This window comes from Hesperophylax consimilis, chromosome 21 (assembly GCF_061612785.1).
Source record: "Hesperophylax consimilis isolate HC1 chromosome 21, BYU_Hcon_1.0, whole genome shotgun sequence".
Lineage (NCBI taxonomy): Eukaryota > Metazoa > Arthropoda > Insecta > Trichoptera > Limnephilidae > Hesperophylax > Hesperophylax consimilis.
Window position 1 is genome coordinate 10432625 of NC_142856.1, and position 23278 is coordinate 10455902.

Sequence of the window (23278 nt, forward strand, 5' to 3'; positions counted from 1 at the left end):
ACTTCTGCTACCATTAACATTTGCGTCATATATTCTGCTTACAATCCTTTCTTTGTTCATTCGCTCTATAATCTGTCTAATCTAAGCGTCCCTTTCTTAATCTTACTCATTACGCTTACATCAGCCTTGCATTCTTTGCGGATCTCCACATTTCTCACACATTGTGGGTATTGGCAAAACACACTAGCTCTAAAATTGCTGTTTTGAGAAAACAAGCATTTAAGTTTAGTACCAACTTAGAACTTTTTTATCAAATTCAATTGCAGTGTATTATAAGAATAATTTGTTAATTTATGTTTGTTTGACTGGGAAAAAACACTAAGTTACTTGTGCTTTTTGTCTGTCAGGAACTTGTTTCAAATTGACTGCTTTACTTTCTTGTCAATGCACTTCTTATTTACATTACATTGAATATATATTTACAGAAACCGAATAGAACCTTCACAGAACTTGATAACCAACTTTGAAATTTGATGAATTGTTCAAATCCTGTGAAACAACCCGTCCTTAGTGAGTTCTGTCAGTTTATAGAACTTAAATAACTACACAATGCCGCATTATTAAGAGGAAGCTACAAGCCAAAAATGTGTATATCCTTGGTATACCTTATATTGTAGGTAATAGGCATTAAAATCGCTTGACAAACGGAGTCTACAAATGTTCGATTTCAAGTACAAAACTGGTATTTTATTTTATAAATAATTTTATAAGAAAGCAAAAAAGTTAATCAAGTGAAACTGTCACAGAAAATCTTAGCTATAATACTGTATTTTTTTAAGTTGTTTCTTTTACGCGTTCATACATTTCTAATGAAAAAATATTTTTTTTAGTAGTTTACATTTATATTTTTTATTGAGTAATTTATTATTTTATTTGTATTCTACTCAAGCGAAATGATAGGAAAACCTTCAATTTATCTAAAGCATATTTTTTGGCATTCACAATGTACACCAATTCGTTATAAAGATTAATCAAAATAGTGATTTAGCATTAAGCTTCTCCTTAAGTCAAAACATCAAATTTTGAAGTGAAACTTCTTTACGCGCATTATGCATTTTCGAGGACCGGAGTAAAACCGACTCATGACCGTCATGAAAAACCGTGATCATTTCATTATAGGAGCCTAGCTAATATTATATACCTAGTTTAGGTCACTCTCCAAACTCAGCTTCGCGGTCTAGAGGCAGAGCGCCCGACTGTCGTCGTGAAGAACCGAGGTTCGATCCCCGCTTTAACTAATTTTTTTTTTTCTTTTTGTGATTTTTTTAATACAAGGAAAAGTGATAAAATGCTCTCGTGCTGCGACTTTGTCAGGCATACATATAAGAAGATATCTACATGATTTGTAATAATGTAGTAAAAAATTACATAAATTTGTTAATTTTAACCGAGAGTCTCCCGAAATGTCTAAATCCATTTAGTGAGACTCTAGACCGGCAGGTGTTCACTCGAGTAATTGGCTAGAAGTAACGGTCGGTACCCATATGATATTTTGGTCGAAATATAGCTAACAAATCGAGCCGGTAGAGTCGCTCGGTATTATGATTAATTATTTTTATTTTGAATCATTAAAATTACTAATCAAGGCCGATAACGCGACTAATTACCCTCGCAGACGTGCGTGACAAGTTTTTTTAGTAAAAAACACAGCCGTAAGTGAGTTTTTCAAAATTTAGAAATGTTTTTCAAATTCAGACTCCATATGGGTATGAGACTGTTAAAACACGATAGATCTTTTCCAAAACGGACAAATATACGGAAATATTTTGAAAAACGACAGATATGACTTCATACTGCCGATATATCTTCGATTCGACCCTATATAAAGCGTTAACGAGAAGTTATGTGATATTATTCATTTGCCGTGTTTGAAAACGAAAATTTGACAAGTCAAGGACAAGTCAATTGAGGAGTACACGTTGTATACGCGATTCTCGTCGCCCAAGATACCTCTCCTCGCGGTCTAGAGGCAGAGCGTTCGACACTCGTTATGCAGGACCCGGGTTCGAATCCCATATTTTTATAACTTTTAATTTTTTTTTATCACATGCTACATAAATATGTCAATATTAGGAATCTAGTTAAACGTTCATTTGTTAACAACACGCCTATAAATAAATTTATGCTTTTTAAAACTATAATGTACAGCATTCTGAATAATAATATGAAATGAAAAGAGAGAGAGAAGAATACTAAAAGTTTCACTTCCGTCGTGCGTAGGCTTGCCACACACTGTATTTTTTTAACTTAACATTTTTTGCCAGTATCGTTTCCTTTGAGTAAAGTATTGAATCATAATTGTCAAGTAATTAATCATAGGATTAACATGGCAGTTAAAACTGACACTTGGCAACCTTACTCAGCGGTGATATATGTAACAGATAATATGCTCTACTCGACAATTTTTATCTAAAAAAAAAATACAAAACACTCCCGGGATTTGAACAACCTCACAATATTTGATAATCTCCTACTACCATCCACAGAAAGTGGAAAACATTGCTTGTGTCTTGATGGAGGATTTAGCCAGCTGAAGAATAAAACTCACAACACCTGGGCGGGAACCATATGCGATGTCAACTCAGCCACTGACCCTAGGAGGCGGGTATTGGTAAGTAAAAGTGATTTGCTACATTTGGTGGCTTAGCAGGGGTATCCGGGTTCATGGGGTGAAGGTTTGTCTAGGTCTTGGCAGTGGATGTGTTTGCCCACCTTGCTGCGGGGCGGGCCGAATCAGGAGAGACTGGTTGAGGGAGACCTTTTGACCTCTCCAGCTGCACTCTCTCGACCCATCGCCTTGCACCGCAGAGAGGGATGGATTCATATGTCTGTCACTCCTGGACACTTTGACCCCCAGATTCCCACATCCCTCATACCTTTTTCCTTCCCAGAACTTCCTTTCCATAAAAAGACGCTCCACACAGCACCCCCAAAATTGACATATGCACTGAGGGAATTTTTTTTTCTTAGGGCCTCCTGTGTGGAGCTAATGTAAAAACAAAAACAAAAAAACTGGTGATCTGTGATCTACCCCGCAATCAACGGTAACACTTACCCTCAGGCACCATGGTGCCATGGAGAATGCAAAGGTTTTTACTGGGAGGTGATGTAAAACCCCCCCAGAGTATTAATGCATTAATTGTTTCTTACAATTTATAAGTTAAGAAATAAATAAAACAAGTTTATAACAATTCATGAGTTTTATTTTTCCGTGTCTAGTAATAAGTATTGCTACGTCTAGACGTCAGCCCTCGCCTTGCGAGAACAGTCAATTACATAATGCTAGTATGTACACTAATATATTACAACAAATAGAAATTACATTCGAGCTCTCTTTACTGTGATTTGCCCAAATTAATTTTAAAATGTCACAAAGCATTCGTTTGGGACAATCATCGTAAAGAGAACTCCCAAATGATACTCATTCATAATGTATATATATATTAAAGAAGGGAAAAAACACAAATAAATATAACATTTATACATTATAAGGGAAATGCTTTGAGACTTTGCACATAAAAAAGTTTGGAAAGAAGTGTTTTTATATAATACCCTTTACTATCAGTTAAATAAATAAATAATCAATTGTCACAGACAAGTAATGAATGGTTGACTAAGTAGGTGTTCAGTCTATAGTGTGAAATAGACTTCATCTATTTGGAAGAAAGTATTTATTTACAAAGGCAATCAATGAATTCATCTGCAGATTCAAACTTATTAACTAATTTCCCTTCGTTTTTGTACCAAGTATTTATTAACAGATTTTCCATGTTTATAACAATTTCATTTTGTTATCTCCGTAGAGAGGAAAAGAAAATGCCCTTTCCAAAATCCAAAATAATAACATAATTTAGATTTTTTTTAAACCAGCGTATTTTAGTGAGAATTAACTAAATATACTTTGCAGAAGTCCACAATATTTTGGTCCAGAATTTTTGTTGTAAAAACAATTAGCAGGATTAAGCTTATTTAAACAATAATATGTCTCCAAATGCAAGAACTAATCTGTATTAGATAGGTTTGTTGAGCAATGGAATTCAGCCAGTGGGGTGGCCTAGAGCTACGGCAAGTTTGGGTCAAAAGGAGTTTGTTTGTTTCTGTTGGAGATACATATATGTAATGGGTATTTGTTTTGCATGCGCAAGGAAAAGTTTCACCATCAACAAGATCACAACTATCAGCTAAAGGCACTGAAATGGATGGAATTCAATCAATTAAGGCTAATTCAACAATTGTATATAAATCTTATTAAAAATATTGATATTTTGAGGCACGAGAAATAGAATAATAATTTTCGTGTGAAAATATTTGGCCGTTTAACATTCATATCATATGTGTGTATAACACACAAGGACTCCTTCATGTACAGAAAAATATTTAACAACTATAAATTATTTAACCATAAATAACTTCGGTGGGTTTAGAACAGAAAAATATGCAGCTTCTTATCCACCTTCTGTTAACAATCCCTGCCCCTCCATTACCTTACTGAACACAATAGACATTTTCTAACAAAAATGTGATATATTATTAAAATCGTACTAGAATAAAATTTTTACTTAAAATTAATGTTTGTTACAAATTGCAAACGTCCCCGTATCAAAATAATTTACATGTTTAGGGTTCAGCAGTATCACTTGTGTAACAATACTCCAATATCGCTGCTGGCTTTACCGCTCTGTACTTTAGTCGTCAGTTCATACTAGCGAACTTCAGCTCAAGCCAGAGCCCAGTGTCTGTTTGGGAATGCGTGCGAGTGTCTCAGTGTGGCTTCAGCACCACTAAACCATGTGTGAATAATGCACAACGCGTTCTGTTACAACTGCTAGTACTGCTAGAACAGACACCGTGTTTATGTGGATGTATGTGTATGTTTGTTGGTGTTTGGGAATGCGTGTGTCCAGAAAAACAATTTAATCCTTAAAATCTATATTTACAATTCGTTCATTACGCAAATTCGAAATTTAGAATTGAACGGAACGTGTTTCTCGCGTACAGAATACCGTACCTTTATGGCACAAATATAAGTTTTGTATTTCGATCGTAACAACGTTTGGTATATACTTCGTCATCAGCATGTGGATCGAGGACCCAACATTGTAGAATGGTAAATGGATACGTCTACCAAAATAGCGTCAATATAAAAATATACCGATTGGCAGTTCACTTCCACGCGCGTATTTCTAATTACGATTGAACTCTCGGCGCTAGTTAAATATTATGCATCGTTCTTAAAGAAAATGAGATTTTTCACATGTGCGTCCAAACCGTCAGCTGGCCGCCCCAAAGTTGATAATTCACAGGAGGCAATTGTATTCCCTCACACTTGCACACCTAGCACTCTGTCCACCACATACTGGAACCTGCCGCTCTCCGCGTCCTGGGCTTTCTCGGCACCGCCACTGTGCTCCACCACTTCCCCGTTAACTTGAACGTCTCTCACTTGCGCGGGTTCCGCCGAGGGTTCCTCCTCTGGCATCTGAGATTTCTCCACCACATTCTTGCAGCGGCCGCTCCTCCGCACCTGGTAGCCCTGGAGGTGGAAGGCATCTGACTCCTCGTCCGGTGGGGGCGAGGGACAGTCTAGGCGCGACAGCTCCTGACTGAGGCGGCCCATCTCCGACCTCTTGAGGGTGTCAGAGGAGTGCTCCGACAGCACGTCGTCTTCACACGGCAGGACGGGGACATTGGATTGGTGGTGGGTGAAAAAGACCATCTTCTCTCTGTAACAAAAATACACATTATTATTTAATGAGCAGGCAGCATTCTGCTGATGCGCTCTCACATCTAATTTCACAATAAGCTTAAATCATCTATTGAGTCAAAATGTCCTTTCACTTTATATTCATTTTTGGTTTAACTGTTCATTATTTTTAAGGCATGTTTAAATTAAAATTACTAAATCATAACAATCTAAAATTTAAACAATCTACGTCCCCCCCTCAACGGGCCACGATAAAATTATCAAACGTTGACCGGTCCGCAGCGATAAAAAGGTTGGGGACCACTGCTCTATTGGATCTATATCCTTTGCAAAATATGAACTCCATATTTGTTGTTTGCATTTTCGCATTACACTTACACTTGAAAACAATAGTACATATTATACACGGTGTCCGGAAACTCGTAGTACAAGCGGGAAACTGGTGAATCTACATCACATTTGGAGTCGATTTTGTACTATAATTTTTTTGATTTGAGCTTTCGTTTTCGAGTAAATCGAGTCAGAAGTTGATTTTTTTTTTATCAAATTTTTATGAATTATTACTGAAGATCAAAGTACCCAACTAATTAAAACTATTTAAAAGTAAAACAAATAAAGAAACCCGGATTTAAAGCATTATTTTGAAATCTCCCTTCATTTAATCCGGTGTAAGGTGTAATCATAAAATATTTCGCTCTGGAGGGTTAAAACATCTGTTGTTCTAAAATGCATACCTATCTCTGACAAATTCGCAAAATAAAGCTCTCTCTAGTGTACTGGGTTCAACTCACATATGAAGGAAAGAGACCCACGATAAGCAGATGTCCTATTTCTGTTGTAAATTGTAGGTAGGTCTTTGTTTAGTCTTTGTTAATGTGACGCCGCAGGTGGCCGTATTTTTTGTGAATGTTTACACTGTTTACATTGCATTTTGCTTTAAGAAGTTTTCTCGTTAATTAGATAAAAGCGAATTGTGGTCGAAATTTGTGTATTTTAATGTGCGTTATTATTGTTTTGATAGTTATACTTGAAGATTGTTGGAAAGTTGTTGTGAGTGTTTGAAAACAGTTGTACATTTTTAATGTTTTGATTTTGAGACTTACCATCAAGCCTTCAACGAGGTAAAAATTAACTCCGACATGATTAAAATAGTGCGATAATCAATCATCAGACGGACCCAACTGTGCTTGGAAGTTAACGGTGAACATTTAAAATAATTTATGTGACGTTTGTGTTTTGAATTGGAGATCGGAACATCGCTACATATTGTAAGTACTATGGTAATAATAATTTCTCTCCGTTGCATCGGGGTCTCAGATCGAATGACGAAAAAATTTTAACCCTGAAATAGCCGAAAAATATTTTTTTTTGGTTTTTTTTTTTTTTTTGGTGAAAATGCTCAAATCAAAAAACTTTATGTTTATTTGGGTTCCCCATGTGGTGTAGATTCTCCAGTTTCCCGCTTGTACTACGAGTTTCCGGACACCGTGTATAAATAATATTATGTTAAGGTTAGATATGTTCAAGCGTATTTTTAGTATCATTTTTGATCTTACATTGAAGTATTATGTCATGTATAAGTTTCTTTTTTTATAGAGGGGTTAAAGTTTCAAAATAAAGATGATTTGATTTCTGAAGTTAAATTCAATAATAGCCTCATAAATTTGGCTGAAAAAGGACAATGAAAAACAGACATGAATAATGAATGCGTACCTGAAGGTGATGAGGTCGGGACGGCCGCGCGGGTTGCGTGTGCGTCGCAGGCGCACTAGGTCACGCGCGGCGCGCTGCACGGCTCTTGCGGCGCGTCGCTCGCCTGGCCCAGCTGCCCCCGCTCGTTCGCACAGCCCCGCTAGCGCCGCGTCCTCCGCCGCCCACAGCGCCACTGCCGAGTCGCCACACTCGCGCGCTACCTCCATCCTGAAACAAATTAACCACCCTGATTACAACAAACCCGCCACACAACTCTATTGGTACTGTATTGGACACCTACGCCAGTGACATGGACTGTAAATGCCGGTTTCCTCTCGGGGGTACCTTGGGTAAGGATTTGCAAAGAAACACAACTTGTGAATGTCATTGGCCAACTGACTGGTTGGGCCAGTTGTTTGCGTATTTATTGGGTTTGACTTCAACAATTTCTACACGTGTTAATGTGGAGCAATTATTCTTATATCTAAACAGAAATATGATGAGGCGACACAGCGCCAAGAATTAATTACTAAGGTCCCACGGTTTGTCGTGCGAGTAATTCATCCTTGAACTGGCGATATGACACGTGTGCGGTGATTAAAAATCTTATCATCGTACGAGACAAGCCTCAAAGGAGTCGGCATCGTAAAATGTGTGACATCAGACAAATATTCATTTTCTTGATTATTTAATAAATATTTAGGTATATCCATCTGCTGTCCGGTACAGATACACTCCTTGCTTCATTCACATATACTCTTTTGTTATTCTGACTCTTGACATCTTGACCCGCCACAAGTATTTAGTTCACTTGATCGTGCTATGTTGTTCCTGATTGTTATCTTGGTCATGGAAAACATAAGACTATTTTATATCCCAGCCTGAAGGACTAACTTGTCAATTGTCATGGTAGGGCAATCTTATCGTTTTCTATTTATTTTCTACCTATTTTTATGTTTTGGTATTTCGTACGACTATTACTGGCACCTTTAGACCGCATGCTTTTGGTGAATATCTGGCATGCTAACTAATTGCATAGTTGTAGGTCAGTATACACGCACTAGCTACAGGCATGCTAGCAACTCACATCTCTAGTTTTGTGTGCACAGCTGGCTGGGATGGAGGTCCCAAAAGAAATAAGAAACTGCGATATTGCGTAATGAAGTTCAGAATATTTTACTGTTTTGGTCGTGAAAATATCAATGTGCATCAAAGTTGCGCATGCACGTGCTCACTCTGCTAGCTACTGGCAGAGTGCATTCAGACATGCTGCACAACCCTCACCTCACACTGCTTACCACTGCACACTAAGAACCCCGTGCGATTGAACGACATACAAGCAACTAGCTTTAGCAGCAACACAATACATATGCCACTGATACACTGACCATTATTGGCATGCTTTTGAGCGAGTTACTAGCGTTTGCGGCTTTATATTTTTAAAATAATTGAATTGAATACATATTGGTATCCGACATACAATAAAGAAGAATACAAGCCATGCGGGCGTGTTTCATGATCCCAAATTCAATGAAATGACGACATAAGACATCAGGCAAGGAGAGATAGAGCGCGTACTAAAGGTACTATGTCAGTGGCGACATTAATAGAATTAGACTTACTTCTGCTTGAGGTCCTTCAGGCCTTGTATCTCTGTTTGCAGCGTGCTGAGGCGTGTGTGCTGCGCCCGCAGGTCCAGCTCAAGGTCGAGGCTGGTGCGCGGAGCGCGACCCCGGCCCGAGGAACCCCGCGGGGGCGCAGGCGCGGTAGGCGCGCGTCCCCAGCGCAGTGAGCGCCGTGCGGCCGCGTGCCGGTCGAAAGGCAGAGCCGTGTGGGCGCCACGTCGATACAGAGGCATCGACGAGTCAGACTCGGAGCGGTTCAGCCTGCAAATTGTTAATATTCATAGAATATATTGTGTAATTAACACTTTGCTTTGAAATTTACAAAATTGAAACTGAAGATTGTGTGAATTCAGACGAGCGATAACCTACCTACCAACCTACCTATATTCACAACATTTTTTGTTTGGTGACCAGGTTTCACGTCAGGTACTCCTCTACCTTCGCCTACTGGATCCTTCCCATCTCCAATACCTTCAGCCTCACCATATTCCCAACGGCTTCAGACCGTGGAAGTAGTAGGGAGTCTTGTATGGTATTCCCAGTGGTACTACGGCATTTGCGGCTGAAGGTATTGAGAGGACAAGAGAGGTTCTGTTTTGTCATGGAACCAAAGAAGAGGTGTTAAATACCTGCAGATGTAGTGGTTCTTGGCAAGCTGTGGCGTGGGCGAGAAGGTCTGGGATCGCTTGATGGCGAGGCGATCGTCAGCCGAGAGCAGCCGTCTGCCACCGTCGGGGCACACCACGCAACACTCGGTGTTGGTCTCCTTCTCCTCGGTAGCCGCCAGCACCGGGCAAACTACTTGGTCCTCTTCCAGATACTGCTCCTCCTCCAGGATCTGCTGAATGTGCGGGTACTGGCCGGCTCCCAGCAGCAACAGGGCGTCCTCCGTCTCCTCATGGTCCTGGTCCTGGTCTGGGTCCTCGTCCTCGTCGTCCGATGACGCCGGGCTGCCCACGGGCGCCACCTCGCAGCTCTCACCACCTGCCAAACAACACAGTAAATAATTAGTGACTATTGCAGCGGATTTCTTAACAAATAAGCAGACTTAGGCCCAGTTGTTTCGCATAAATTCAAATGTAACATTGTCATCAAATAGCCATTTTGTTTTTGATATATGAAAGGTCCCCCATTAAACGCCGATCTAGGATATAACAGTAAGGTTATCTATGTTATGGATTTGCCCACATTGTCCATGCCATTTTTACCACTCTGTCACTTGTTAACATAGCGTCAGACCATCAAGTGACATATTGTCGCAATATAAGGAAAAAGAACTCACCACTTTGGTTCCGGGTGAGCGTGCTGGTCTGCGAAGGAATGAGGGTCTCGTCAGAGCTCTCTTCGTGTTCTGCCCCAGCTGATGTTCCCTCTGGTTGCAAGGCCAGGATGTTGTACCAGCGTATTGACACAGCGTCACCACTAAAGTCGGCTAGACTCACTTGCGCAAAACCCTGGACAAATAAACAAGACATACAAGTCAGTATGCTTTCATTACATCATGTAATAAAATCAATATTCGGGGATGGTCTCAGAAGTAATTCGCTCTCGCCATAGGATAGTTTTTTCATGGCACCCCAGCGGAGGAACAGCGCACTCGACGAGCTGACGAGCTCGGATTGCATGCTTACCCTCTGCGGTTTGCTTATAGTTGGCTAGTTTTCATCACAGACTTGGACGATATATAAAATGATTGCATTTTCTTTTTTTTTAACAAAATTTAGTTAGTCGTAAGCAAAGGATTTGCCAGATTGTTTTTAGTGTATATTTTTGCCTTGTTTCTGTTGGGGTGTTTCAATGATGTCACAAATCAATAAATCTGAGCCATTTTAAACTTTACAAATTTGAACGGTCCCTGTTAACCCCCGATTTCACAGCAAATTTCAGCTTTTTATCAACTGGTGAGCGAGCAGCCGTCAAGCACAACAGCATGACAATTACGCTTGACGGCTGATCACAATTTGATATACAACTGAAAAGGGATTGTCGAGTTTGAAATACCCAAACCTTAATTGCAAAATACCTTATAGTTAATAGGTAAAAGCGTTGCCTACCAAACAGTGTTGTCTGCGACACGCCTGAAGTCTGAGGGTCTGCTGCCTCAGGAGAGGCGAGGGCAAGGGGAGGGGCAGGCGCAGGGGTGCTGGCAGGAGAGCTCCAGCCTCGCGCACGGCAGGTAACAGCACAGCTCGAATATAACTACAAGAAAACAAATAATTTATATAGGAGTCATTCAAGACCAGGATTGAAATGATAGACCATTAAAAGACAATTGAAATATAACGTATCCACTCGCTCTAACTGGCGAACATACCTTGACCTCATGACCCTGTATAAAGTCTGCAATAACTGTAACGACGTCCCTGACTCACTCAAACCAATAAACTTTAAAATACCATCCAGAACAACTAGACTTACAACTTATTCCAAATAATCCGGTCACAAACAAATTCTGGTGTCATCCAACCGGAAGAAATATTTAGACGGTCCCGAAGAACAAAGTCGGATGTGCAAATTTGTAATTTTGCAGTAGAGCTGTTTAAAGTTTCATTTCTGCATTTTTACTGTTTTCGATAATATATTTCCTCCAATTAAATAAATAGACTTACACTGATTCATCGTCCTTGATGGCAAGCGCCTGGAGATTCCGGACTTTCTGCACTCCCACGTAGAGGGTCTGCTCTTCCAGGGAGTATTGCAGCTTGATCTGCACCTGGGCCGTCAGCTCTGTAACACAACACAATACCACAGTCAGATACTCATCACACAGTCAACAGAACATCATAGTCATTAAATGTGGCAGAGTTAGAAACACCGCCTGAGAAGTAACAAGTGTGCTTTACCGGCAGAGGAAGAGGGTTGAGCATCCCGCAGTCTGCAAGAAGCTTCAAACACTCCCGAGTCTCCGGCCACAGACTCGTCGCTGACTGCCGCCGAAACTGACGGACTATTCGTACCTGAAAGTAAAATATTCATTATAAGAAAGTGGATAAACAGCCACAAGTTTACAGACAGAACGTTTATTTGCATCTAAGAACAATAATGTTAGAAACTTAGTTTACTTACAAAACGACAACGTACCGCTTGAGCTGGGCGTCCCCGACAAGGCTCCAGAAGTGGACTGGAGCAGTTCTTCTTGCTCCAGCGTCAGTGGGGGTGGGGTCTCTGATATTGGTGAAAGCGGAGGCTCATTCCTCCCAGCGACGGAAGACTCGGAATTGGAGATATAGATCCTATTTGAAGCTTCTAATTCCTGCAGCTCGGCCAGGCGCTCTTCCAGGTGCGTTCTGTCCAGGGTCTGCGGACGGAGCGCCAGGAGGTCGTAAGCCGGTGGGGGCGCGGCGGGAGGTGAGATGGGCGGGCTGACAGAGCTCAAGCTGCTTCGCGGGCTCAAGCTGGGCTGCGAACCCGAACAGGCCGCTAATCCTGATGACGAAGATCCTCGGAGTAACCTGGAAGAGTCACACTATTAGATCGCTTATTCAGAACATAATATAACACAAAACCAACAAATTGTATCTCAAATTAGTTATAAACTAGACTCTACTAAGGAGAATCAAATTTTGTATGTGTTAGTATGGCAACTGTACCTTACAACATTAGAAAGATATTTACTTGAAACAGGTTAAAATCAAAAGAGATTTAAATTCAAACATGGTTTATCTCGGTTTATGGAAATACAATATTTACATATTATATGTAGGAAGCGTTTGTTACCTTTCGACTCTTCTATGAACATCTACCATGTCGATGGGCTTGTCCATGGGGGAGAGGTTGGAGATGCACTGGGGGCCCCCGTAGATGTCAGTGAAGCTGAGCCCCGAGCTCAAGGAGCCCTTGCTACTGGTCGTAGACAGGGAGCCCAGACTAGAACTGCTGGAAACAGATAAGGTGCTCGCCGATAGACTCTTCAGCTGCGATTCTAATGTGGTCATGGATCTCAAGGCGTCTCTCAGTTGCTGGAGCAGCGCTTGCTTCTGATCGTGCAACCGGAGGCGGTCCGTGATGCACCTGTTGGACATCTCCAGAGCGTTGTTCAGGTCTTGCTCCAGGCGCTTGCACTCGAGCTGGATGTCGGTCATCTCCTGCTTGGAGCGGGTGCGCGGGGTGATGCTCCTGAGTTCTCGCAACAGTTGTTCCTTCTCCTGGAAGAGAAGGAGTCTGTCCTTGTCGGACTCAGCCTGCCCCGGCTGCACCTTGTCCTCGAGGTCCGCCAGTTGCTGCTGGATGTGCTGGATCCGCTTCCTGGACTCGTCGTACTGCAGCCGCATGCGGGCCATCTCGGCCAGGCGCGTCCCGATGGGCACCAGGTCCGCGCAGAGGTCTGTCTGGGAAGCCGTGCTGAGCTTCTCGTGGGGGAGAGCGAGGGCGGAGGGAGGAGGGGAGACCTCGCCCAGCTGCAGGCGGGTGAGGTCGTCCTTGAGCTTGGCCAGCGACTGCATGAGGTCGGCCTTCTCCTTCTCGCCCGAGGTGAGCGACTTCTGTATGTTGCGCAGCTCGGTCATGACGGCCTGCGCCTCGGTGATGTTGTAGCAGCCCTGCTGGCTGTTGATCTTCTGCTCGACGGAGTGCAGCGTGTCGACGCCCTGCTGCGTGCAGGAGAGCTCCGCGCGCACCTGGCGCAGCTCGCGGCGCAGGCGGGCCACGCGGCCCCTGGCCAGCGCTACGTCGGAGCGCAGCATCTCGGGGTCGTAGCGCGCGCTGCCCCCGCTGCCCGTGGAGCAGAGGCTGGTGCGGGAGGTGGCGAGGGCGGTCAGCGCGCTGCTCAGGTGCTTGTACTCGTCCTGCGCCAGCCACAGCCTCTGCTGCTTCACCTCGCACATCTCTTTCTTCGCCTGTAACAAACAAACATACATTATAACCAACTCAAACCCATATACACATACATTTACAATATCACATATACAATCCAAACAAGACGGCTAATAATTTTACCTAAAAAATTTCCGACTCGGTTTACTCTAAAATTAAACGAAAAAAAGTTACACAACAAAATCGACTCCAAATGATTATGTATTCACCAATTTTCACTTGTACCAAAAGTTTCTCTTTTCCATTTTTAGTCAAATAAATAAGTACATTATCATAAATCTATATAATAATTTGACAAACTTACATAAAATGATAATATAAAAAAAATAATTCACTTGATTAGCCCCCTTAATAATTAACTAGTTTTAAATTTAGGCCCTAGGTATTAGTATCCTAACAAAATAATACAAGGTGTTGACTTTAACGCCTTTGGCAATTTTGGGAGATATATCTCTCAGCCTGACACGGTCTCGTGAAAGTTATGCTATCTCATTTTTTATTACGGTTAAAATATTTTTTAAACAGTGTTAGAAGAGAGAATACCGCGATTTCAGTGTAAATAAAAAACATTCCATCAAAAAATCCCGAAAAGTTAAAAATTTTTGAAAAATATTTGTCAAAGGTTTGCAAATTTTAAATAAATATTTTTGTATCAAACAAAAAAAAAGCGAAGGGACAATAAATTTTATAATACCTTTGTCTAATTAAATATGTTTTTTTAGTTTGGTGTAAAGCGGTAATTATAGTTAAGGCGATGCCATACGTCGTGTGACATTTTGAATCATGCCTCTAACAATAACACCCCTTATGTAGATGGCGATAAGGTTTAAATTCCCGTTCAACACCATCCGTCTTTTTTGATAAATACAAGAACAAAAACATGGCCAAAAAGTGGCTTTTATTTTATTTTGCGGACGTTCAAGCACAAATATTTAATTGTTTTAAGATCATTTTATAAAGAACTTAATTTGCCACATTATACAATAAAACCGTGACCGAAAATGCGTTCGTAAGTAGGAGATTTTGAACTTTAAAGCAGTTTTTATGGGCCTGATACATTATTTTTTCTAGGCTTATTAAAAGACTTATCTAAAAAATACTGGATTATCTAGTAGGCCAAGATGTATTCTACTCGCAGTATTTAATTAAAGCATCTAAAATATTTCTAAGTGATCAAATTTTCAAACCAAAAAAACATGATTTTGCATTACTACGTATGGCATCGCCTTAACACGATAAAAACCATTGATAAGCCAATTCAAAAACTTTATATTTGCTTGTGTTCGAAATTATGATATTTTGAATTGCATGTGTAGAGAACAGTATTTTATTTTGAAATACGTTCAAAAACAGCGAATTTACCTGGAATCAAATATAATGCGAAAATATTTTCAAAATACTTTCAAAATGTCTAGGCCTTGGCGGTTAAAATCATTAAAACATCAATTAATTAAATTTGATATCCTAATAATATAAGTAATAGAAAAAATATAATAATAGTACTTGCAGAACTTAAAAATTATATTATTAAATTTGATTTTAATTAAATTTAAAAAAAAAATTAAATGGAGTTCTACGAATTAAACACAAAAACAATAAATAAATAATGTGTTCACTTATAAAAAGAAATACCAATATTCCCGGGTTACGAATAACCTGATTAAATGTATTTGAATACGTCCTATTATCATCATTACAAGCTGAAAATGTTGATTGAGTAATGATGGAGGACTTAGCTAGCAGAGGAATTGAGACCATGACGCCTGGTAGGAAACCGACGCATTTGCCAACTCGGCTATCAATCTGTTTAATCTATATCAAAACCCTATTACCAAAATTGAAAAAAAATTCTATCATAAACTCTAAAATGAGACGAGGAAAATGAGATTACCGTTCAGAAAAAAAAACCATTACGTACGTATGAAGATATTTGAGACTGCGAATAGAAGCTATGAGGAAAAATATTATCGCTTAGAGATAAAAACAAGTTTTATTATGTACTAGCTGTACCCCGCCACGCGTTGCTGTAGCTCAGTCTGTTTGTGCAGATAGAGAAACAACAGATGGATTCTTTTTTCAAGAAAAGTATGTTTTTATCTGTCATAGGTGACATCTATATAATATATAAAAACACACGTATTCAAATGCAACGTTGTGTCAAAATTTCAAAGCAATCGGTGAAGAAAGAAAAGATTTTGTACTAACGTACATTTTTATTTTTATAGATTTAATATGATATCTATTTCATTTTTATTTATATAAATTTAATATGATATCTATTTCATTTTTATTTTTATAGATTTAATATGATATCTATTTCATTTTTATTTATATAAATTTAATATGATATCTATTTCATTTTTATTTTTATAGATTTAATATGATATCTATTTCATTTTTATTTATATAAATTTAATATGATATCTATTTCATTTTTATTTTTATAGATTTAATATGATATCTATTTCATTTTTATTTTTATAGATTTAATATGATATCTATTTCATTTTTATTTATATAAATTTAATATGATATCTATTTCATTTTATTTTTATAGATTTAATATGATATCTATTTCATTTTTATTTATATAAATTTAATATGATATCTATTTCATTTTTATTTATATAAATTTAATATGATATCTATTTCATTTTTATTTATATAAATTTAATATGATATCTATTTCATTTTTATTTATATAAATTTAATATGATATCTATTTCATTTTTATTTATATAGATTTAATATGATATCTATTTCATTTTTATTTATATAGGATTTAATATGATATCTATTTCATTTTTATTTATATAGGATTTAATATGATATCTATTTCATTTTTATTTATATAGATTTAATATGATATCTATTTCATTTTTATTTATATAGGATTTAATATGATATCTATTTCATTTTTATTTATATAGATTTAATATGATATCCATGATTTTCCAAATAAAATAAAATAAGTAAAATAAAATCTCAACACAGTGACAGTTCAACACACCAAAAGTGATAAAGTCATTAAAAACGATTAAAAAAAACTAACCTAACCTACGTAACCAAGTTTTTGTTGCATCACTTTTCATGACTTTATATCACATTGAAAGTTGTGTGAAGTTGTCATTGTGTTGAATTGTCCAGTTACCGGTTTATTTAGTGTAGCTATTTACTACGCATTGTACGCAATAGAATAAGCAAATAGTGACGGTTGTATTTTATAGTTCGTAGTAAGCCAGCAGGTACTATGATAGTAAAAGCAAGCCGAGAAGAATAGGTCCTCAACAACAAAACGAGGCAGATAAAATATGACCATCGTAAAAAATATTTCCGATTGTAAAAATAGAAGAAAAAACTGGACTTCACGTTTCGGGAGAACGAGAATACAATCGTTAGACTGCGAAGAATGCAATAAATAAAGCAAATCGCACCTCCCCGACTGGTATGCGCGCAGTTTTTGTGCGCATTCCTCTCCCACAAAGGAACAATACAATAAAGGCCCGAAAATCCGAAAAGGTTTAGGCCAATATGTATCCAACATGGCCCGGCAGTCGGCACACCTGCCGCACAAATTAATTATCTTTTTCCCTTTATCACTTATCAACTAACTATTACTACTTTTAAGAATTAGGCAATTCGAAATTTACAATGCAAAATGTGTGCGGATTTTAAAAGTTAATAATATGTGTACTCGTATATACAGTGATAAATAGCGCCAATAACTCGCTAAGAAGAGGCAAAACATATTTATTTGATGATTTATGGTCGCAAATGTAATTGGTTTGTTCAGTGAAATATCGAGCATTGCCATTGCGCGATGATAAGAAGAATGAAATAATAATTCGCAGTATATCCGCGTATTTGCGGTGGTAGGTCGGTAATTATTGCAACGGTAAAAACCGGTAGGTAATCAAATTTACGCGCTAAGAGCTTATCGCCGGGTTTCTGGAATTCTACTTTTTGGAGGTAAACAATATCACAGTCGGATTGATGAAGGTTCCTTACTATTTCCATAACGGTGGAGTTGGAGCATTCCTCGTGACTCCTGGAGAGAGGTAACGCATGACCCGATGCTCCCCTCATCTCCTTCTGGAGGTACTGAGGGAAGGTGCCGCTGTAGAAGTTGACGTCGTTGTAGAAGCACAGGTTGTTGGCGGAAGCGGATAGTATCCTGGTAGTGGCCGCGTTCTGATCTCGGATCCCTCTGATGCTGTGTCTGACTGAAGTCAGGTTCTCGTAGTAAACTTCGTCTTCCAAATTCTGTCCCTCGGGGCCCAGTCTATCCCCGTACATTCGCGTCATCTCCTCGAGATTAGCGTACTGCGGTTTTTCCTCCACCACAAACTGCCTCACGTTCTGGTATTTGGGTTCCGCTTCCTTTAATTCCTTAACGTACAGACCTCGACCATAGTCCATGGCGTCTCTGGAGCCCTCCACCACGGAGATGCCGTATTCGAGGGCTGAGATCTCGTACTCTAGGATGTTCTCCGCGATGGCGGCTTTGCGGAGAGTCGAGTCGGCGCCGTCCACGCTGTCCACGCTGTCCATGGCGGCATGCTTCTTCTTGAAGCCATTGCTAGAGCCACTACGGGAAGTGCTCATGCTAGTGCCCGCTCTGTGAGGCTTGCCGACTTCCTGGGGGAGAGCGCAGTTACACAGCCCGGCCCTTCCGTCCAGACAGACCTTTCGGTTGTAGGGTTCCTTGGCGGAGTTCTGCGCCTTGCAGGTGGCGCATTGGCACTCTCTCTTTGCGACAGTGAGTGGCTTCCTGTAGGTCAGGTCTTTGACGCGGAAGTATTGTGTCTTACCGGCCTTGGTGCCCTTGCCAGCCTTACAGCTGCAGGGTTTGCCCGGAGCCCCGTTGCATCGAGCCTTCGCCTTGTTGAAATCGTTAACGCGACTCGTGGAATTTGTCATAGCCGCGTTCATGTTCCTGTAAGGATTATTGTAGGCGGAGTAGATATTCTCGCCGGATATGGTAGAACTCCTTGGTCTGATGTTGCAGCAGTGGCACTTGGTTTCACACGGGCTCGACACGGCCTTCTGGATTCGACTCATGGTGGCTTGCTGCTTGTCATTAGCGTAGGTCGCCATAGGCTGCCATATACTAGAAGAGCTGGAGCTAAAATAGCACCCGCAAGCGGCTCTGGAGCTGTCTTTCTTGTGGTTCAGATCGTTGGAGCATGCCGCCCCGGGGGCGGAGATGCCGTTACACATAGTGTTTTCGTAAATTCTATTTTTCATGTAAGGAACCAGTTCAATTTCGTTCGGGATGGCTTTGGAGGGAGCGATTGAAGAGCAGCATTGAGACATTTCTCTGCACCCGATAGTTGTGAACTTATTCAGATTGGTATTCATATCTTTAGTTTAACTGTGGCACATGTTAATTCACTGACACTGAGAGCACTTAGGGTTGGTTGTTTGTTGGACGCGGGTCCCACTACACAGAACTGTTGGCTGTTGGCTGGACCGAGACGGGATGCTGGCTGCTGGCCGCTGGCTGCGTGCTAGGTGCAGGTGTGCGCGCGTCCGACTGGCGGCCGGAGAGGAATGCCAACCGAAAGAATGCGCCCTCGGACCCGGGCCGCGGACCCGCAAGTGGCGGAGCCGAAACTACACACTAACAACCAACAACACTGACAACTCACTAAATATTGTTTTATTTAACAGATATAATCTTAAACCACTATTAACTGATTTGTAAAATACTTTACACCTTTACAGCTCTTATAGAATGATACCAATTTCCACGTTAAAAATACAGTAAGATGAAAAGCGGTTTCACTAAAAAAAATCTTTAAAAACATGGCCAAAGTTTAGAATATGATTTTGTAACCAAGTGAAACATTTTAGATTAAGGTTAAATTTAATACAATCATAAGCAGCTGGTAGCTTAGAAATCTGTTCAATAACATAACCGGATAAAATAGAACGCCGACGAACCAGAACATGATAAAAAAAATAGATTAGGTTAGGTTTTTATTCACTTTTCTGTTTGTCATGAAACCGAGCTTTATAATCATCTTACGATATGTAGGCTATCGTATAGGTATAAATAAATAAATCTTAAATAATAAACAAAGTTTCCCTTTCATATCCGAAGTATACATACTACACGGCGCGTAAAGTCGGAATAGTGAAATTGTGGACTTATATCAGCGTAGATATGGGTTAAACGCCTTCAATGCCGGCTCAACTATTCCAATGCTGAACCGGCGTGTTAGAATCTAATAAGTAGACTTTGATTACAACGCAGGAATATATCATTTTTGAGAATGCGGATGGTTCCGGCTGCGCCCATGGCCATTTCGGGTCTCGCCTCATCTCTCGCACGGCATCCCGCGTAGGGCCGCGGGCGGAGGGGGGGGCAGGAAGGGGCTGCGCGGGGGGAGCGGTCCAGGTATAAAAAATTACTTTCATCGTAATAATATCAGAGAGACGAGACCTGAAACCTGCGACGGGTCGAGGCGACCGCTGATAAGTCCGTTGGGAGTTGGGACCTCTCCCTCTGTGTCATAAACGACCCGTGTAACGGAAAGAGGGGTCACAACTCACGACGGAGCTCTCTGTGGTATTCTTAATAATTCTTACAGTGCAATGGCGAGGTTATAGGGTAGGTACTGGCTGACTTGTCTATTGAGGCATTGCGTTAAATCATTATTGAACATAAATCTTTACAACCATAAGATGATTTTAACGAATTTCATAGCATAAAAAGTTTAACACCCTTGCAGGGTGATTTTTCACAAAAACGGCGCTATACAAATCATCCAAACATGATTATTATTAAGGCAGGATCCAGATATCGCGGATTCTAAATCCAGCAATTGCATTTATTTGTTTTATTTATAAATACTTTATATACTGTAATTATATCGCCCGAATGAGAGACCAGCTTTCAGAATCGACCTTTTGAATGGCATTAGCCGTGTTTTGTGACCAAATCTGAATAACCAGGTACTTGCCAACCTTTAGCTTGCCCATCTTCTCTTTCCACTCCATATTACCGTTACTCTTGTATGATAAATAAAATTATAAAGGGCATCCAACAAACTGACTGGGAACACAGGACAAAGAAAACGGTGTACGAACCACTATAATAACTAGTATCTATACATAATGTATATGAATATAGGTAACCTAGCAGACACCTCAATTACTGTGAAAACTGCCAACATATTCTATGCTACCCATATATCTGGAGTATCTGACCATTTTCTATTCTACCCATATATCTAGAGTATCTGACCATTTTCTATTCTACCCATATATCTAGAGTATCTGACCATTTTCTATTCTACCCATATATCTAGAGTATCTGACCATTTTCTATTCTACCCATATATCTAGAGTATCTGACCATTTTCTATTCTACCCATATATCTAGAGTATCTGACCATTTTCTATTGGTGTGGACGACGCTAATAAAGCACGGAGCGTGTGTCACTATAAAGCCATGTGGCGGTCCATCCTCTCTGCCTACCACTTAGGAGAAAAGGCGTTAGTTGGTTAAATTCTAGACGGTGGGAATAACTTTCTTTGCGCCACTAGTTGTCTGACGACGAAGTATTGGCGTAAGCAAAATGAGAATGGCGCCAGGAGAATCCAGGTATTCAGTTCAGTCTGGGGCGATATTGTACTCTCCAGCGAGCCGAACAGTGAATCATCGCTCTACTTAATCGTGTCAGCCTCGAGATTGGCGACTAAACTAACCTAATTAACTAACTAACTATCTGTCACGCCATGCATAACAGAAACAAAGGGATATGATAACCTAATATGCAATAACGGTTCCATGATAACTCAACACAGTGACAATTCAACACACTTTTTAAAAGTGATATAAAGTCATTAGAAACGATGAAAAAAAAGTTTTTTAACTTAACCTAACCTTACACAGTTAATAAAGTTTTTGTTTCATCACTTTTCATGACTTCATATAACTTTTTAAAGATGTGATGAATTATCATTGTGATGATTTATCCGGTCGCCGCAATAACACTTTATCTAAAACTCAGCACAGATTCTCCTCGCTGTGTCAATATTTCAATGCAATCGGAGAAGAACTTTCAGAGATTTAAGATTTTGAACAAACGAACATTTATATTTTTATTTATATAGAATAATTCACGTCAAGGGCGCTGTACAAACTTAACTTCCTAGGCTATATCTAATTTTGTACAAACTAACTAACCATCACGCCGTTTCCCGCAGGGGTAGACAGAAAGGACGGACCGCCAAACAACTCGGTCTTGGCACACACTTCTTGCCTAGATACAGAAAACAAACCTACCTGGCAGGTCATTAGATTAACAATGTTTTATTAGAAAGCTTATAAGCTTGGAGAATATAGGATTTTGAACGCAGAGAACAAATATTATACAGGGTGTCCGGGGGTAAAGTGCGCTAACTTCGGGGGTCGATTCTACATGATTTCAGAAGAAAGATACTTTTTTTTTTAAATTCCACGGTTTTTAGGTAGTTTTTTGGTTGAAAAAAAGTGGAATTGTTTGTACGGGCCAATAAATATTTTTCTATGGAAAAATTATTGGAATAATCAAAAAAGTTATTTATCGTTTTTTCTTCTACCATCATGTAGAAACACCTCCCGAAGTTTAACCCCGGACACCCTGTATAATACACATTGTATGATTGTACGTTAAATTTATCCGCCTTTACTATTGACATTACATTTCCGTTGCCATCCACGGCATACCGTTACTGCGGATAGGCCAAGTCCACAGATATTATAAGAGTATAGTATAGCGCTCGTGTGAGACTAGCTTAATGTTGATAACTCCGACTTGACAGCTCGAAACTCTCATGTGCTCAGACAGAATAAAAGGTACTATCATCTTGACAGGATTGACCGGACATGGAACACACAAACAAATTTACAGACAGACGTAATACAAAGTGGTTGAGTCACAGGACTTCGCTACGCTCAGACAATTGAAGTATGTTCTTTCCGTGTTATGCCGTCATGCCATGAAAACGGAAATTTTTAAAAGGTGAATTTTAGAAGAATTTGTGTGTTTTAGCTGTCTTTATTTGTCAATGATTCAATTTTAATAAAAATTTACTTTCATGCTAATTTGTAATTCGTTAATTTAATTTAATTTAATTTCAGGTGAAGATTTAAAACGGTGTAAGCGCTGACAATGTGTTCCCTCTCTTTCACGCGCATTGATACCGCGTTATAATGTGCGAGAGAGACATTTAGAATGGTGTTGGAATCCAGCGCCAATAATAAAACTGTTTATCTCACTCTGGCGGTATGTGAGGACGTGCGAGCGAAAGGGAAGTGTTACAAAAGGCCCAAATTACATGAAAGGAGATTCTTAAAGAATCCATAATTAAAATCATTTCATATTTCTTGGTGGTTTATTATTTATAGTTGTTTCGCACAATCTTTTCGACATGATTATTTATAAATAAAAAT

General features: G+C 39.7%; 1 protein-coding gene across 4 annotated transcripts in view; it reads right to left on the reverse strand.

Annotated features, from left to right (window-relative positions):
• Nucleotides 1-3181: 3181 nt before the first annotated feature.
• The window catches only part of kibra (WW and C2 domain containing protein kibra), a 111238-nt gene continuing 91141 nt past the window's right edge, over nt 3182-23278 (reverse strand). Inside the window, exons 1-11 of one of the 4 annotated variants that reach the window (XM_089644585.1) lie at nt 17842-19365; nt 12739-13856; nt 12103-12473; nt 11865-11978; nt 11631-11748; nt 11076-11220; nt 10304-10475; nt 9651-10005; nt 9019-9282; nt 7418-7624; nt 3182-5723 (exon numbers count right to left, since the gene is read on the reverse strand). In XM_089644585.1, coding sequence (XP_089500711.1) covers nt 5321-5723; nt 7418-7624; nt 9019-9282; nt 9651-10005; nt 10304-10475; nt 11076-11220; nt 11631-11748; nt 11865-11978; nt 12103-12473; nt 12739-13856; nt 17842-19194 — 4620 coding nt within the window. In that variant the 5' untranslated portion in view covers nt 19195-19365 and the 3' untranslated portion in view covers nt 3182-5320. Of the gene's footprint in view, nt 5724-7417; nt 7625-9018; nt 9283-9650; nt 10006-10303; nt 10476-11075; nt 11221-11630; nt 11749-11864; nt 11979-12087; nt 12474-12738; nt 13857-17841; nt 19366-23278 lie in introns of those variants that run through there. The other 3 variants (XM_089644584.1, XM_089644587.1, XM_089644586.1) reach the window with 3 other exon arrangements.